Source organism: Podarcis bocagei (genome assembly GCF_964188305.1).
Source record: "Podarcis bocagei genome assembly, chromosome: 3".
NCBI lineage: Eukaryota > Metazoa > Chordata > Lepidosauria > Squamata > Lacertidae > Podarcis > Podarcis bocagei.
Window position 1 is genome coordinate 84,560,870 of NC_138127.1, and position 14,965 is coordinate 84,575,834.

The 14,965-nt window shown below is 45.0% G+C and overlaps 1 protein-coding gene and 1 long non-coding RNA gene across 2 annotated transcripts in view; one reads left to right on the forward strand and one right to left on the reverse strand.

The window, feature by feature from the left end:
• PPP2R5A (protein phosphatase 2 regulatory subunit B'alpha) overlaps positions 1-10,690 on the reverse strand; it is a 48,531-nt gene extending 37,841 nt beyond the window's left edge. The window contains exon 1 of the mRNA XM_081186059.1: positions 9,677-10,690. Coding sequence (XP_081042185.1) covers positions 9,677-9,830 — 154 coding nt within the window. The 5' untranslated portion in view covers positions 9,831-10,690. The remainder of the gene's footprint in view (positions 1-9,676) is intronic.
• A 252-nt stretch (positions 10,691-10,942) lies between these two features.
• Positions 10,943-12,279, forward strand: LOC308582720. The gene is made up of 2 exons (XR_014005801.1): positions 10,943-11,432; positions 11,965-12,279. It is a non-coding gene; the product is annotated as an uncharacterized lncRNA (long non-coding RNA).
• The last annotated feature ends 2,686 nt before the right edge of the window (positions 12,280-14,965 follow it).

Genomic DNA, 14,965 nt, shown 5'->3' on the forward strand with positions numbered 1-14,965 from the left:
ACTGGAAGAATTTTTTTTATTTTATTTTTTATTTTTTTTATTTTGCTTCATGAGAGACAGTATTAACCAACAATGAAGGGAGTGGGAAACAGTGCTGTGTATTGCCCTGAGTTTAAACCCATGCACTCATTGGGTTGGGCTTTCAACACATCATACCATCTGTTTGCCACCTGCAACTAAGTAGAGGGATCCCTGGGCAGTGCACTGCTTCAGAAACAAACAAGATCTCTCCCAACTTGTTTCCCCTCTTCTTTTAATATCCCTCCCCTTGTATCTCCCTCTGCCTTTTCCCCCATTGTGAATTGGCAGGCAAAGATCTGGGTTTTTTTTACTTTTGTACAACACCCAGCACATAAATAAAATAAAAATATATAAACAAGGTGATAGCTATGATAATTATAGTAACAAATATTACAAATTATTTGAAATAATAAACTGACATTCTGCTGAACTCTCTTAAGTCCTCTTGTACTCTGTTGTGCAAGGGAAGAGGTCACATTATTCTAATACCACACATGCAGCATTTCCCCCTGCTGAATATATTAATTGCAACCAATATCATTAGGTATTTTGTTTAGATTCCTTCTACACTGCACAAGACTGAACTTCTAAAGATGATGACATGTAAGCCCAGAGGATAAGATCTCCACTTATAATTAACATCTGGAGAGGGATGGAACAGGAACACTCATAGCATGTATAGAAAATGTCAGAACCAATTATTGCTTTAGCCAGCAGGAAGCCACTATATAATGGAATAGTGTGTGAACTAGGCCTCAAAAATCTGCTGATAAATGGACAACAGATTTGCAAACAAAGACCTTTAAAAATATTATTGCTGCCAGTCAGTAGGTTAGACTGAATTCCCCCCCCCGATAGGTTTTTATCTATGAAAGGTAGGTTTAAAATATTATAAATAAATAGACTTCAGACCAGATAAAGTCAATTAACCTTCAGCAATATTTAATATTTCCCTCATATTCAAATAAATAAGTTTATTCAATTTAACACCTGCACAACTAGAATCTGACTCAACTTGAATGCAATAAACATGGAAAAAGAAATTCAATACTATGCTGGCACAAAGATGCTGAAGATTAAAATAGAAAGGTTCTGCATGTGAAGACTGTCAATGGACACTATATTTAGCAATTACTGTTCATGAAAGTGTATTTTTTTAAAATTAGACATTCTAAGGAGGTCACATCTTGAAGAACTTAAGCTATGAATAGTATCTTTGTTTAGAAGACATGGAAACTTTGCAATGCTATGTGAAAGCTTTGTTAATAAAACTGAAAATACCTTAAAAGCCTACATATTAAAAACACAATAGTTGTTGATCCACATTTCTAAAATTTAAGAATGTCTATGTTCCTTCCTTTTCTTAAGAAATCAAGAGGCTAACATTAAAAACAATTAACATAATAACCAATAATTACTGAAACAAAGCAACAGGACACAAATAAAGGGACACAGTCTATCAAAATAAAAGCAACATACAGATTGATAGCTCCACTGCAGCAACTAAATCAGCAAAATACACACTGTGTTCAATTTCAAACCCTTGTCTAAAATGCCAAGCATTTCCCATGTTTCTAAAACACTCAATATTGTGGACTTACCATAAAACTGTAAAAGGTATAAAGCAACAATTAAGGTGACCCTGGTCCTTATAAACATTTTGTGGAATAGATCTGCAGATGCTGAATGGAACATATGACAGAAGGCGTAGGATGTTACATAACCAGACTACCTTTGGTTGAAATGCTAAGCACACTTATAGGGAAGCTCAGCTGAAATCAACAAACTTCCAATTTTTTATTTCTCATGAAATATATCAAAATTATTTAATATTTAAACACATGCAAAACAATTTCATATTAAAAACTATTTTTTGTACTCAAAATTAGGATAAAAGTATGTGCTTAAAAGACTCATTTAAAAAGGAAAGTCTTGAACAGATGCTGAAAAGGCCATGGGGAGAGCACACCCCAAATGCCCAATTCCTACATCATACAAATGGACCTCCTGATAAGATAGTGTCTGCAAGAAAACTCTCCCTGCAGAACACCACCCTGGTTGGTTGCATATATAAAGGAGTGAGCTTATCCTTTAGGTATTCCAGTACCAAGATGTATAACACTCTGTTCACCAGGACAAGCATTTGGCACTTCGCCCAGTAGATAACTAGCAATGTAACGTGATGGCAAAAGTCTGCCCAGGGAGCAGTCAAGCTGCTGTGTTTTACACTAGTTGCACTTCTGCTCAACTCCAGGAGCAGTCCCCCCACACAGCACATTGCAGTAGTTTAACCTAGAGGCTACCACATTGACCAGGCTACCCAGGACCAGAAATGTCTATAGCCATCTTACCAGCACAAGCTGGCAAAACACACTCCTAGCTACTGAGGGCCTCTAGCAGAGATTATCCAGCAGCACCCCCAGACTACAAACCTGGTCCTTCAGGATAAGTATGGCCCCATTCAAAGCAGGCAATTGAGGGAACCATGAACCCATGGCACTTTTGTATTGCCAGGTTTGGGGCTCCAGTGAGCCTCCTAGCCATCTGCCAAGTTTAAGCCAGGAGTCCAGGTTCAAATGACATACTAAGCTAAACCTTGATTTAGCTCACCACAGTGCGGAAATGAAAAAAGACCAGAAACTAAGCGCTCCTCTCTGGGATCCTGCATATTTACGCAGTCCCTACAAGCCACAGTTTGGCTTACCAAGTTATGCAAATGAGGTCACAAGCAGAGATTCAAAGAGTAAGTCTTGCTAGTGAAAGGCCTTGTAATGACTTCTGCTAGCACAATGGGGCTTTTCTCCCCCCTCCCTCCTTCCATTCTGCCCCAAGGTGGCTTGGAGTAGTCAACAGATCCCCCAGAACAATAGGGGGGGGGGAATCGTTCCATCTGGCAAGCTGATATGCTTGTGTTGATGCAATGCTTTCCATAGCACTACACTGGATCCTCTCTGAGTGTCTCATTTTAAGAAATCATTAAACGCCTATCTGGTTAACTAGGTTACACTGAAATTTAGTATAATACTGTACTCATGTTACATTTTAAGTATAATCTAGCCCAGATGGATTTATCAAACTACAGCATTTGATAAGAGTTTTTGAAAAGTTTGCCCACTGTAAAACTATGGTTAAAGTAACTGCTTTGCAATTATATCAGAATTCGCTCTCTTGAGAGTAGAAGAGGTACAGAACACTTCTGTCACACAAATTCTTGAATCCATATTTGGACACTCAGTTTTTAAATTGGAAAAAACCTGAGCCTCAAAAACCTCTCTCAAATCTTGAAATTCTTTGGCATACTTCCAATCCTTTCACTATAAAGGGCATACGTTTCCACCAGGAGTCAACCTCATTTGGAAACAATCTAAAATAAACAGATTTGATTTCAGTGTTTTAAACAAATTGTTCTTTTTCTTTTCCAGAGTTGAAAATGTGAATGTTTCCACGGTGCTAACTACAGATTTACCACTGGGTGCGGTGCTTTATGAAATCAATTCCCTAATGGTATTTAATCTAACATAGGCACCATCTTCCTGGGGCCCCGAGTGCCAAGACTCCCAAAGTTTTTGTTGTGGGTGCCCAGTCTCTACCCCCTGCCACCCACTGTCTCTATGGCCACCTCCGCACAACATGACCACCGTGCATAAACTCCATGGCTGCCTCTGTGCACCACATGCCGGGCACCATGGCTGTCACCTTACCTCTTGGGCTCTGGCACTGTGGCAGCGACTGGACCAGGGCCTGCACCTCTGCTGCAATGTCCTGGTCCAGTCGACACCGCAGTACTGGAGTGCATGCACCACGCCATCACGTGACATCATCATATCATAATGTCAGCACACTGCGGCATGGTGCACATGTGCTTCTATGTTCAATCAGCAACATGCTTTCTTAAGTTGATATTCTATAGGTAGCAAACAAGGACCAGAAATAACAGTAACATTTTAAGTCTAAATTATAAGGGTAAACCTAACAAGTGCTGTAAATGGAATCATAATAGTCCCAATTCAGTAAGCCCTGTAATATAAATGCATGAAGCAGTCCCCCCACCTAATTTTACCAGTCCATAGTGCCCACACATCATAGTGCAAATCTGATCACATGACTATAACTAGTATCCCTTGTCCACCACCTGGATGAAGTCCAACAGTGAGTAGTTTTGCCATTTTCTCAGAACTGCAAAAGCAGGGGAAGTTACAAAGCACCTACTGGACACAATACAAAGCTGCTGGATTAGATTTAGCTAAGTGGGTCATATGTTGCACAGTCCTGTTAAAGAACTTGTTGCAATGTGGCACATAAGTTGCAGATCAGCAAAATAAAGGATAAGTTCTGTTGTGCTTGTGGCTTTCCCATACATATCTGAACAAGGTCCTTCAATTTGCTTTACAATCTATTCCTTATAAACGCTTAGTACAGAAAAAGCATATTTAAGACAATCCATCTATTATTCTCCCTGAAGCCTTCAATTTCCAGAGAATGAAAACTGATGCAAGGCACTCCTTAGCAAATAGCTTGTACAAGGTAACCAATAACATCTAACTATCATGCATTTTAAAAACCACAATCTAGTGTCACCAGCTAAAACAGCACATACTTCAGAATGATGAAAGGGAAGACAACAATGTCACAAGACCTGGAAATATCCCTCAATTGTAGAGCATGCTCAGTAATCCAGTGTTTCCCAAACTTTTTTGGGCAACGGCACACCTGTTTACTGAAAAAAAATCTCGCGGCACACCACCATTAAAGCCCCGCCCCGTGACGTCAGCGCGCAGCGTCACGCCGGGAGGGACGCACGAAAGTGAAAGTTTTTTCCCTCCCCCCTCAGTACCTCGCTCGGAATTCAGCTCGGAATTCAGCCTGAGGAAAACCCCAAGTCCCCACATTTCTAGTTTCCCGCGCCCTTTAAAGGGCGATACGAGCCCCACGGCAGGCAGGCAGGCAGAGCTGGGAAGGGGGTTTCCAGGGGACACGGCAGCTCCTCAAAAGGCTTCTCTCAGCTGCGCTCAATCCGCCTCGGAGAGGATTTCCCCTCCGGTCCCATGCGTTCGTTTGGGGCATCGCTCCGGCTGCTCCCTCTCCCACCGCGCAGGAGCGATGCCTCTCTCTGGCTCTCCCTCCGCGCAGGCTGAGGGAGGGAGGGAGGTGCGCGTGTGACCCGTCTCTGCTGGGAGACCAAACCCAGCGAGGCAGAGTCGCGCGGAGGCGCCCAGGCAGCGCTGCCGGCTGCGAGGAGGAGCGCCAGGCAGCAGCAGGAGGCGCGGCCTCTCCTTGCCGCCGCCGCCCCGCCTCTCGCCGCCCGACTCGCCCGCCTCCCTCCAGGCATCTCGCGGCACACGAGGCAACGTCTCACGGCACACTCGTGTGCCGCGGAACACCGGTTGGGAAACACTGCAGTAATCTACAAATTTTTGCTAGGCTTAATTGCCAACTACTACTTGAAGTCACCATCAACTACTCTCTTCTCTGTTTTACTGAGATTTAGGGCACATGCAGAGAACCAAGGAGAAAGGAAAGGTGGTTTATCTCCCTACCAATGGCCTTTTGGAAAATGTGTGAGCGACACCTTGCTACTTTGGTAGAAGTCTAATGGGAAATGAAGTAGACCTCTTCTTCTCTCTGACCTGCAGAAAACAGTGAAATAAAAGGTTGCCAAGACCTAAGCTGAAGACAGACTGTCCCATCTTCCCCACAATTCACAGAAAACTCAGGAAAATGTATCTCTGTGCTGGGTATGTGGAAAAGAAATAAGGGTAGTTACCATTAATAATATATAGAAGACTGAGTACAGTCATACCTTACGTTGTGTCAACTTCAGGCTACGTCTTTTCAAGTTGCGTCCTGCGGCAACCCGGAAGAACTGGAACAGTTACTTCCAGGTTTTGCCCGGGTTTTGCTGCTTACACATGTGCAGAAGCGCTAAATCACGCCGTGCGCATTCGCGTCCACAGTGCTTCTGGATGCGAACGCTTCGAGTTGCGGACGTGCCTCTGGGACACGTCCACAACTTGAGGTTCCAATGTATGCTACTTTACTTTCTTGCACTTATTTGGGGTATCATGACATAATGTTTCTAAGTATTTGCCACATAATAGACAACTTTAATGGACTACACGACACTATATTCTTGCTTCTCTCTTTCCTTCCCTCACTATCTCTCTCCACACCCATTTTCTTACCCACCCTTCACTCAAAAGTCCCCAGGTGGGTTATATACAATTAAAAAATACAATACTTAAATCCACAAAAAATACAGGCAGCTCCCAGTTATGTGAATTCAATATGCGTGCGACCTTGTATACACGCCGAACACAGAAGCGACCCGGAAACATCATAAAGACATCACTGAAATGTCTCTAAAAGGGCATGGGGGGCAGAAAAGGGTATTTGCCGGCTTTTTCAAAGGGTTTCAATTGTATGAGATTTCACTGATGTGTGCAGTGTTGCAGAACGTAACTCCGCATAAATGGGGGGTATCTGTACAATAAAACAGCACCACTCAAAATTAGAGGAATTTGACAAAACAACACCTCACCCCACCAAAAGTCTGGGCAAAGAAGCACACCTTGACATGACAAAAAAGTTACAGTATCAGTGTAAGATGCACCTTAGTGAGAGCATTCCACAGCTACCACTGAAAAGGCCCTACGATACACCGTTGCCCTCAAACCCTTTTTGGCAATGTCAACATGAGCAGAACCTCCCTGGGTGATCTTACTCAGATAAGTTGATATGGAAGTAGACAATTCCTCACATACTTTGGGCCAGTGGCGTAGCGTGGGTTGTCAGCACCCGGGGGAAGGCAAGTAATTTGCGCCCCCTAACCCTAACCCCCAGATGTTGCGCCCGGCACCCCCCCTGCACCCCCCACGCTACGCCACTGCTTTGGGCCCAATGTTAGGACTTGATATTGTTGGAATACCTTTTGGGGGCTTTTACTTACCATCACTGTCAACATGCTTAGTTTATGCTGAGTTCATTGCTCCTGTTTTTATTGTATTTTAATGACTTATTTTGGACCACTTTCAGATATTTTTATGATAGGTGGTATACTACTTTAAACAAAAGAATAAATACATTTCCTATATTTTGTGTATGCTAATTATATAAATTGGTATCCAATTTGCAGGTATTTCTACCAATAATTTCTAGTTTAGTAGAAATTTTACCTTAGAAATTATTTCAGCTGGAAAACATCACCAACTGAAGTTTCAGAACCTGCCTTATGAGTCATCATTTTTTGATGGGCATGCAGTATATACACAGATAATGTGAGAAACTTGCTTCGGCTAGTCCTATCCCCCCCTCCTACTTCAATTCATTCATCCTACTTCTTGCCATCCAAAAACATATTCCAGTTGGTAGAAGAAGTAGAATTGGGAAGAGGAACATGTGACCTTCCAGATGTTGTAGCACTACCAACTCCCTTCTCTTGCGGGGGCCCAATTAGTGCCATTGACTTCCATTAAGAGTTTGGGTGTAATCCTTGACACCTCCCTTTCCATGGAGGCGCAGGTTAAAGCAACAGCCAAGGCAACATTTTTCCACCTTCGCCGCATCAAGCAGTTGGTGTTTACCTTTCCCGCCCCGACCTGGCCACAGTGATCCATGTGACGGTCACCTCCAGGCTTGACTACTGTAATTCGCTGTACGCGGGGCTGCCCTTGAAACTGTCCCAGAAACTCCAGCGGGTGCAGAATGCTGCAGTGAGGCTCCTCACGGGGTCACTGCCATGGGAGCATATTCACCCAGTGCTTTTCCAGCTGCACTGGCTCCCGGTGGAGTACAGGGTCAGATTTAAGGTGCTGGTTTTGACCTTTAAAGCCCTTCACGGCCTAGGACCCTCATACCTACGGGACCGCCCCTCCCGGTATGCCCCACGGAGAGCCTCAAGGTCCATAAATAGCACCACCCTAGTGGTCCTGAGCCCTAAGGAAGTTAGATTAGCTTCAACCAGAGCCAGGGCCCTGCAGGATCTGATTTCTTTCCGCAGGGCCTGTAAGACAGAGTTGTTCCACCTAGCCTTTGGCTTGGAGCCAATTTGATTCCCTCCCCCTCTTTCTTTTTCCTTTTTCCTTTCTCCTCCTGTGATGAGGCTGCATTTTAATATTTTAATGTTTCAATATTTTAATGTTGTATATTAATATTGTTTTTAAGTTGTATCCATTCAACTTGTTTTTATTTTTGCTTGTTAGCCGCCCTGAGCCCAGCCTTGGCTGGGGAGGGCGGGGTATAAATAATATTATTATTATTATTATTATTATTATTATTATTATTATTATTATTATTATTATTTCCAACCCTGACCATGGCTGGCTGGGACTGATGAGCATTTTAGTCCAGCAACATCTGAAGAACCTCAGGTTTCCCATGCCTGATGTGGAGAGAGAAAGCTAAAGAAGAGACACAGGGGCCTCTCTCTTCTGCCTTTTAAAGGGCTTCCCGCTCAACTACTAGAAAATAATTAAGTTAGCACCACCTGCTCAAGACACTATTTGAAACACATAGTATACTCTGCCAGAATGTGTCACATCTTTGGATGGTCAAATATCCCTTCAAAAGATGTGGTATTTTCTTCATTTTCTAGACACGCTAGTGCAGTGCAAGAGTCTCAGTACTGCTTGTATTAGCAGTATTAAAAAACAAACAGAACTCATTACACTACACTACAAAAATGTCAGTCCTAACCCCTTTCAGCTCAAACTATCATTTTTTATCCTCTCCTCCCTTTTTTTAAAAAATGTGAAAAACTTTTTTAGACAGCCAAAAAAACGTGTTGAGTTGCACGTAAGAATTCCAGTACTTCAAATTAACATCAGAGTTGGTAAAAATGGAGTTCGGATTGTCATAGGCCTGACAAACCGAGAAAAGAGGATAAAGAAATTCACAGAAATGCACACTTGCTAAACTCTACCACTATGAGCTTCTGGGAGCCTAACTAATCATGTGAGCACTCTTTAATTCCAGGGGGTGAAAGTAACACAGTACCACAGTTTTAAAGGGAAGGATACTTTTTACACTAATTTAAACAGCAGTAACAGCCCCTGGAGGAGATTACACAAAACCCAGAGAAGAATGAGGAAGGGGAGGACAGGTTAAAATTTATGAAGGCCTTGTTTCTGAGCAAGTTCTGCAGATTATGCCATAAACCCTGGTGCTCCCAGCCGGTGTTGGCCTGGGGGTCCTCTTTTGTCCCTGGTACTACCCACAAATGCATCAAGCCAACATTTTGCATGGCCAACTCCTTAAGGGCAGGAAAGCATGAAATCCCAGCAGCTCAGGGAACAAGGCCCTTAAAAGTGCAAGGTCTTCAAAACAGGAAAGCACCTAATCTCCTGAAAGCTGTTCAAATGCGAACCTGTGGCACTATATTTCAGAGGGGAAAGGGATAAAAGGCAGGGTTTTAACAAGGTTGCGGAGAGGAAGTTTCGGAACAAGAGTTGCGCCTTAACATGGAGTAACAGAGGGCAATGAAACGGGCTGCCGCGAAATTTAGAGGGTTGGCACAAGGAAGCAAGCAGCACGTAGGCGGCGGCGAGAGGCGGGAGGAAGTCTCTTCCCGCAGAAGGCAGCACCTGTAGCCCGGGGCTAAGTGAGCTGCAGCTCGCTCGATTCCTCCCTAGGAGATACATACGGTATAATTGATAATTACCTTTGAGCTGGGGCAGCGGGAAGAGCTCCACGGGGCTGCTTTGGGTGCGGAACTGCGAAGACCCCTGCGACCGCTTCTGCTTCTGAGCCTTGCGCACCGACCTCCGCGTGAAGCCGTCCACTTTCTCCGCGGCGGAGATCGCCGTCGCGGACATGGCTGGGAAAGGAGGAGGCACGAGGGGGGATCGCCTCTCCCTTGAAGCATATAATCACGCCGGAGGGGCGGGGGGAGGGAGGAAGGCAGAGCAAGCGGCGGCGGGCGAGAAGACACCACCAGCCGAGGAAGAGGAAGACACTTAATCCAGTGCACCAAGGAATAGGGGCCGCGGGGGGGGGGGAGCGGTTCTTCCAAGTCCAAAAAAAAAAACCCAAGAAAGGGGGAAGAATCCAAACACCTTCCAAAGGGGGAGGGGGGAGAGGCTGTTTATCCAACACCTCAAAGACAGAAGGTTCTTAATCCGACACCCTTGAGAAGGGAGGGGATACACTTAATCCGATACCCCAAAGGAAAAAGGGGTTTCCAAATAATGGATACTTTTCCGAGGAAGAGACCAAATGAGGGTTAAACCAAAGGGGGGGGGCCGGCACGCAGCAAAGACCCGCCCCCGCTGCGTCCTCCAAATCAGCCGAGCCTCCGAAGGAGAAAAACAGAAGAGGAAACTTTTATTCTTCCTCCCTTCGCCAGCGACGTCTCTTCGCCGCCCGCCCGCGAGCGGCAAACTTTGGCGGCGCGCGGTCTCGTGAGGAGGAAGGAGGGGCTGTTCTCCCGCCACCCGCCGCCTCAGCCAGGCTCGCTGTCGCCTGGGCCGCCCCGCCAGGCGCTCGCTGTCATGAGCCGGGGTTCCTCGGCGACTCCTGAGGGAAGAACGGCGGCGGAGCGGGAAGGGGAGAGAGAGAGGCCAGGGCCGCGCAGCCTCCTCTTCAGCCACCGTCGGGAGCCCCCGGCGCCTCTTCCGCCAACATCTTGTCACGCCAGCGCCCCCCGCCGCCGCCGCTTCTCCTCTTCCTCCTTCTCCTCAGAGGCCGCGCGCAACGTAACAGCGGGGGAGGGAGGGGCGCGGAGGCGGCGAACCTTCCACTCGAGAAGCGGCGCGCAACTTGCTGCAAGTGAGCGCGCTGTTAAGGGCAGCCGAGTTCCGACTCGGAGGAGGGGGCGGGGCCAGCGGCGAGGGGAGGAGAGGAGGTAGAGGAGCAGGAGCAGGAAGGCGGTTGGAACAGCCGTTGGAGGACGCCGGACGGAGGGTAACTGACAGGAGCGCAGCAGCCAATCGGAGAGGCGGCGGGGCGGGCGGCGGCGGTGGTTAAAGCGAATTGCCTTCTGTTGGGCGGGACGAGCTGGAAGCCAAGCGACGCGACCTCTGGGGGACCGGGCGAGTGACACCAGGATTTGCCCAACGCGAGGGGGTCAAAGGCGGGGTGTGGTGCGGAGGACGCGATTGGGTCTACGGCAGCGGAGGCGGGACGAGCAGAGAGCCAATGACGAGTTGCGATCAGGACTTTTTCGTTGGTTTGTTTTGAGGTGGGAGCTCAGAGGGGCGCGAGGGGGGCAGGAATCCCACCCGGCAGCTTTCGGGGGTTGTGAAGTTGGGCTGGTCTGCTGCTTGTGTTTTTCTTCCGGGAAAGGTCACCGTTGTTGGCTTTTGGGTCCCTAGTGGCGGGACGGAGGGGGGGGGAGTCCGCAAGAAACTTCAGCAGCCCAGTCTTGTTCATCTTTACTTGCAAGTAAACCCTGTTCAACCAGTAGAGCTTACTCTTGGGTAAGCAGGCAGTTACTAACTTTTGTCTTCTCTCTTCCCCACCGCTCCTCTGGAGATGCAACATTTCCAGAAAATGGGAATAAAACCCATTTCCCCTTCTCCTGACATAGTTTTTTCGTGCACACAAAACAAAAATTGAGAAATTGTGTGTGTATTTTATATATTTATATATAAATATAACCCAGCCAGATGGGCGGGGTATTTTATATATATATAAAAGGCCTGGGGAAAGAGAGGTGTTTTTGCCTGGCACCTAAAAATATGTAACACAGGTGCCAGGTGAGTCTCCCTGGGGAGAGCATTCCACAAACATATGCAATACTTATCAACCCCAAACATATGCTTTAGCAAAATAAAGTGTATTGTTCCAAAGCTAGGGTAGAATAAAATTATTAAATTTTAGACTATAAATGTACCAAGTAAGATTACAATACTACCCACACAGTCAACTTCCTTCTGTGGCTCTTGGTTAAAGCTCACACCCCTATTTGCAGTTTCTGCCCCACTGCCTTTTGACCTTTTTTATCCCCAGCGAAACAAAGCAAGAAGCTGCTTGTTTGTTTCCCATTCTGCAGCAGTGTGTCTGTGTCCTTCAAGGGGCAAGGTGAAAAGGTTGACCACAAAGGAGGGAACAGGTCAGAAGGGCAGCAGAAACAGGATGATTGCTACTAGTATCTACAGACTAAACCAAAGGTGACTAGGAGATGGCAGGCAGCAATTCACAAGCGACAGAGGCCCTGCATGTTCCTCTAACGAAGATTACTGCACCCATAATACAGAAATTCATTTTGAATTGAAGTGTTGTATTTGCCAGTGCACTAACTTAAAATAAAACATACTTAATAGAGGTTTTTTCCAGTGTCCTTCAAAATATGTCAGTTTTTAAGGTGGAAACATTTGCAAAAAGTCTTCTGGAAAAAAACACCTTTTTAAAAATTCCCTGGGTGAGGTGTAATAGGACCTTCACACCTCTCTCCTCAGTCCATTTCTTCTGGCAGGAAGGAGAGGCTTGACCTCTTAAATACGTAATATAACTTTTTAAAGTGTATTAGCCCTGGAGAGGCATAGCAGTCCAAATTATGGAAAGAGGTTCAGTTTGTGTTGTTGTAACAGTGCCTGGAAACAAGTATGCAAATAGCAGCTGTTTCAGAAGCGGAAAACAACTTTTTGAAGCTTCATTATTGGTATGTTAGGAATAGCAGCTGTGAGCTTCTTTTTAAAGCCACATACACACAGGATGGGTCTTGTTTACAAATTCTGGGAGAGTGTATTTACTAAATGACCATTTATAATGCATGTGTGCGATGTTCTTCACACCTGAGCACCTCTGCATGATGGAAGAGAAAGAGTTGCTATGCCATATTTCAAACAAATGTGTGAAGTGTTCCTAATTCTGCCATTCAAGGAGATGTGATTAAGATTTAATCATAGACACCCTGCAGGTCAAAAGCTTGTGTAGTGGTTTCAAGAGCCTACATTAGTGTTGTGTATGCAGCATCTCATCAAATTATGGAAGCTGTGCAGAGACTTGTTCAACTGTGCTGCAGGCCTGCAGTCTTGTGCAGCCAAACAACTTTAGTCTGTTTTGCTCAACCAATCCTACTTCGGATTCTTTCTTGGATTACTGCATCAATTAAGAACTCTGGAACAGAGACAGGATTCCTTGCTTCTGTCATGTCTGCACCTCAGTGAGGTTCCACCAACAGAACTCTCCTTCCCTCAAAAGTTGTTAATGGAGATGGCTGAATCTGACATAACCCCCCTAAGGTTTAACACGTCTTTGCTGTCCTTGCTATGGCTTTGCATCCGTGGCCTCCTTTTATGTCATATCCTCAATTTTCATCTTGTTAAAAGAAGGGTGTTTCGCAAATTGTTTAGAAAAGAAGACCCAGCAAATAATTATTTAATCCTAAACATAACTGGCATTTAATTTTAGGAATAATTTTTTGTTTTGACCCTTCCTTTGAAACCAGTATCCCTGTAATTTGCTGCAGCCTACTGGTTAAGTCCAATTTCCCATGTGGTTTCTCATGCCTTATGCCTTCTTTAAAGGACAACTCATGTGCTTGCTCAAATATGATCACCAATTAATAGCAGTTTGCGAGGCAGGTAATCTCTGTGAGTGGTGCAGTAGAGATAAACCTCTGCTCCCACTGAGAGAACAGTGGGAGTCAAAGTCAAAGATAGAGCAGAATTCAGTTTTTCAGCCATGGACATGTAAATCAATACTCTTTCCTTCTTAGTACTAACAGATGCCTTTAAGTGGTGAGAGTGGAGTTTGGAATTTTGCCACACTAGCAAGATTGTGTCAGGAAATTGATGCATTTGTATACTATGATATCCATGATGATGGGTAACTGTTTATGAAAAAATATCCTGAACTGTTCCATTTATACACTACCTTTTTATTTCCTTTTAGTGGGATTATAGTATTGGCTCCAGGGCTTTTAATAGCTTAGACGCTATAGTATTTACTCCTGCACTACTTTGACAGGAAATGCTCCACCTGCTGAAAATTTCTCTTCTTTACATTTATTAATAAGAACCTGAGGACAGCACCCTCTGCCATTAGCTAAGGACAAGGGCACTGGGAGGCCACTACCCCTGCCTTCTAGCAACAGCATCACAGCCAAATGGAGACCAACCTAGCTCTGTCAGTGGACCAAAGGAGGACTTGTCATAAAGAACACTCCCAACTGCTGGTTGCCCTGCAGAAGCAAGAAGAAGGGCCTCTCTGGTCCCATCCATCAGCCAAAGGAGCAAGAGGCATCAGTTGCCAGTCACAGGGTTTTTTTAAAAGCTGATTTTCCAACTGCACAAATTCCCCATCAGTCACTCCCTTCACTATATTTCCCTACCTTTCTCTGGAGGCCTAGAATCATAAAACTGTAGAGTTGGAAAGGACCCTGAGGGTTGAATCTCAACTAAAGCAATGGCAGATGGCCATCCAACCTCTGCTTTAAAACCTGCAGTGAAGGACAATCTGCCTCATAATTCAACAACTGTGAAATCAGGATAGCCTCTTGGATTTCTTGTTCTTAAAAATGTTGATATTGAAGAAAACATTGAATGTTTCTCTATTTTGCCTCAGGTTCTTTAAGATATTTGGGGACATAGGAAGCTGCCTTATGCAGAGGCAGCTCATTGGTCCATCTACCTCTGGATTGTCTACAGTGACTGGAAGCAACTTCCCAGCATATCAGGCAGAAGTCATTCCCCAGCCCTACCTAGAGAATCCTGGGATTGAACTTGGGACCTTCTGCATGCAAAACAGATCCTCTAACAATAAGCTGCAGCCCCTTTTGATTTATCGATTTTAAGAAAATTTTTAAAAGTGCATTTACTTTTGTGTGTCAACAAACTTAATAACAAATTAAACAGCATAAAAAGTTAATAAAATGTTGGTCTACATTTTTGCTACTGTACTTGTTTGGCACTGTCTGCTTTCACAAGTGGGACTAGCCTATTGCTCAAATGCATGGCAAGACTCCTGTCTCATTCACTGCAAATTGCACAGGCTATCCGGCACTCAA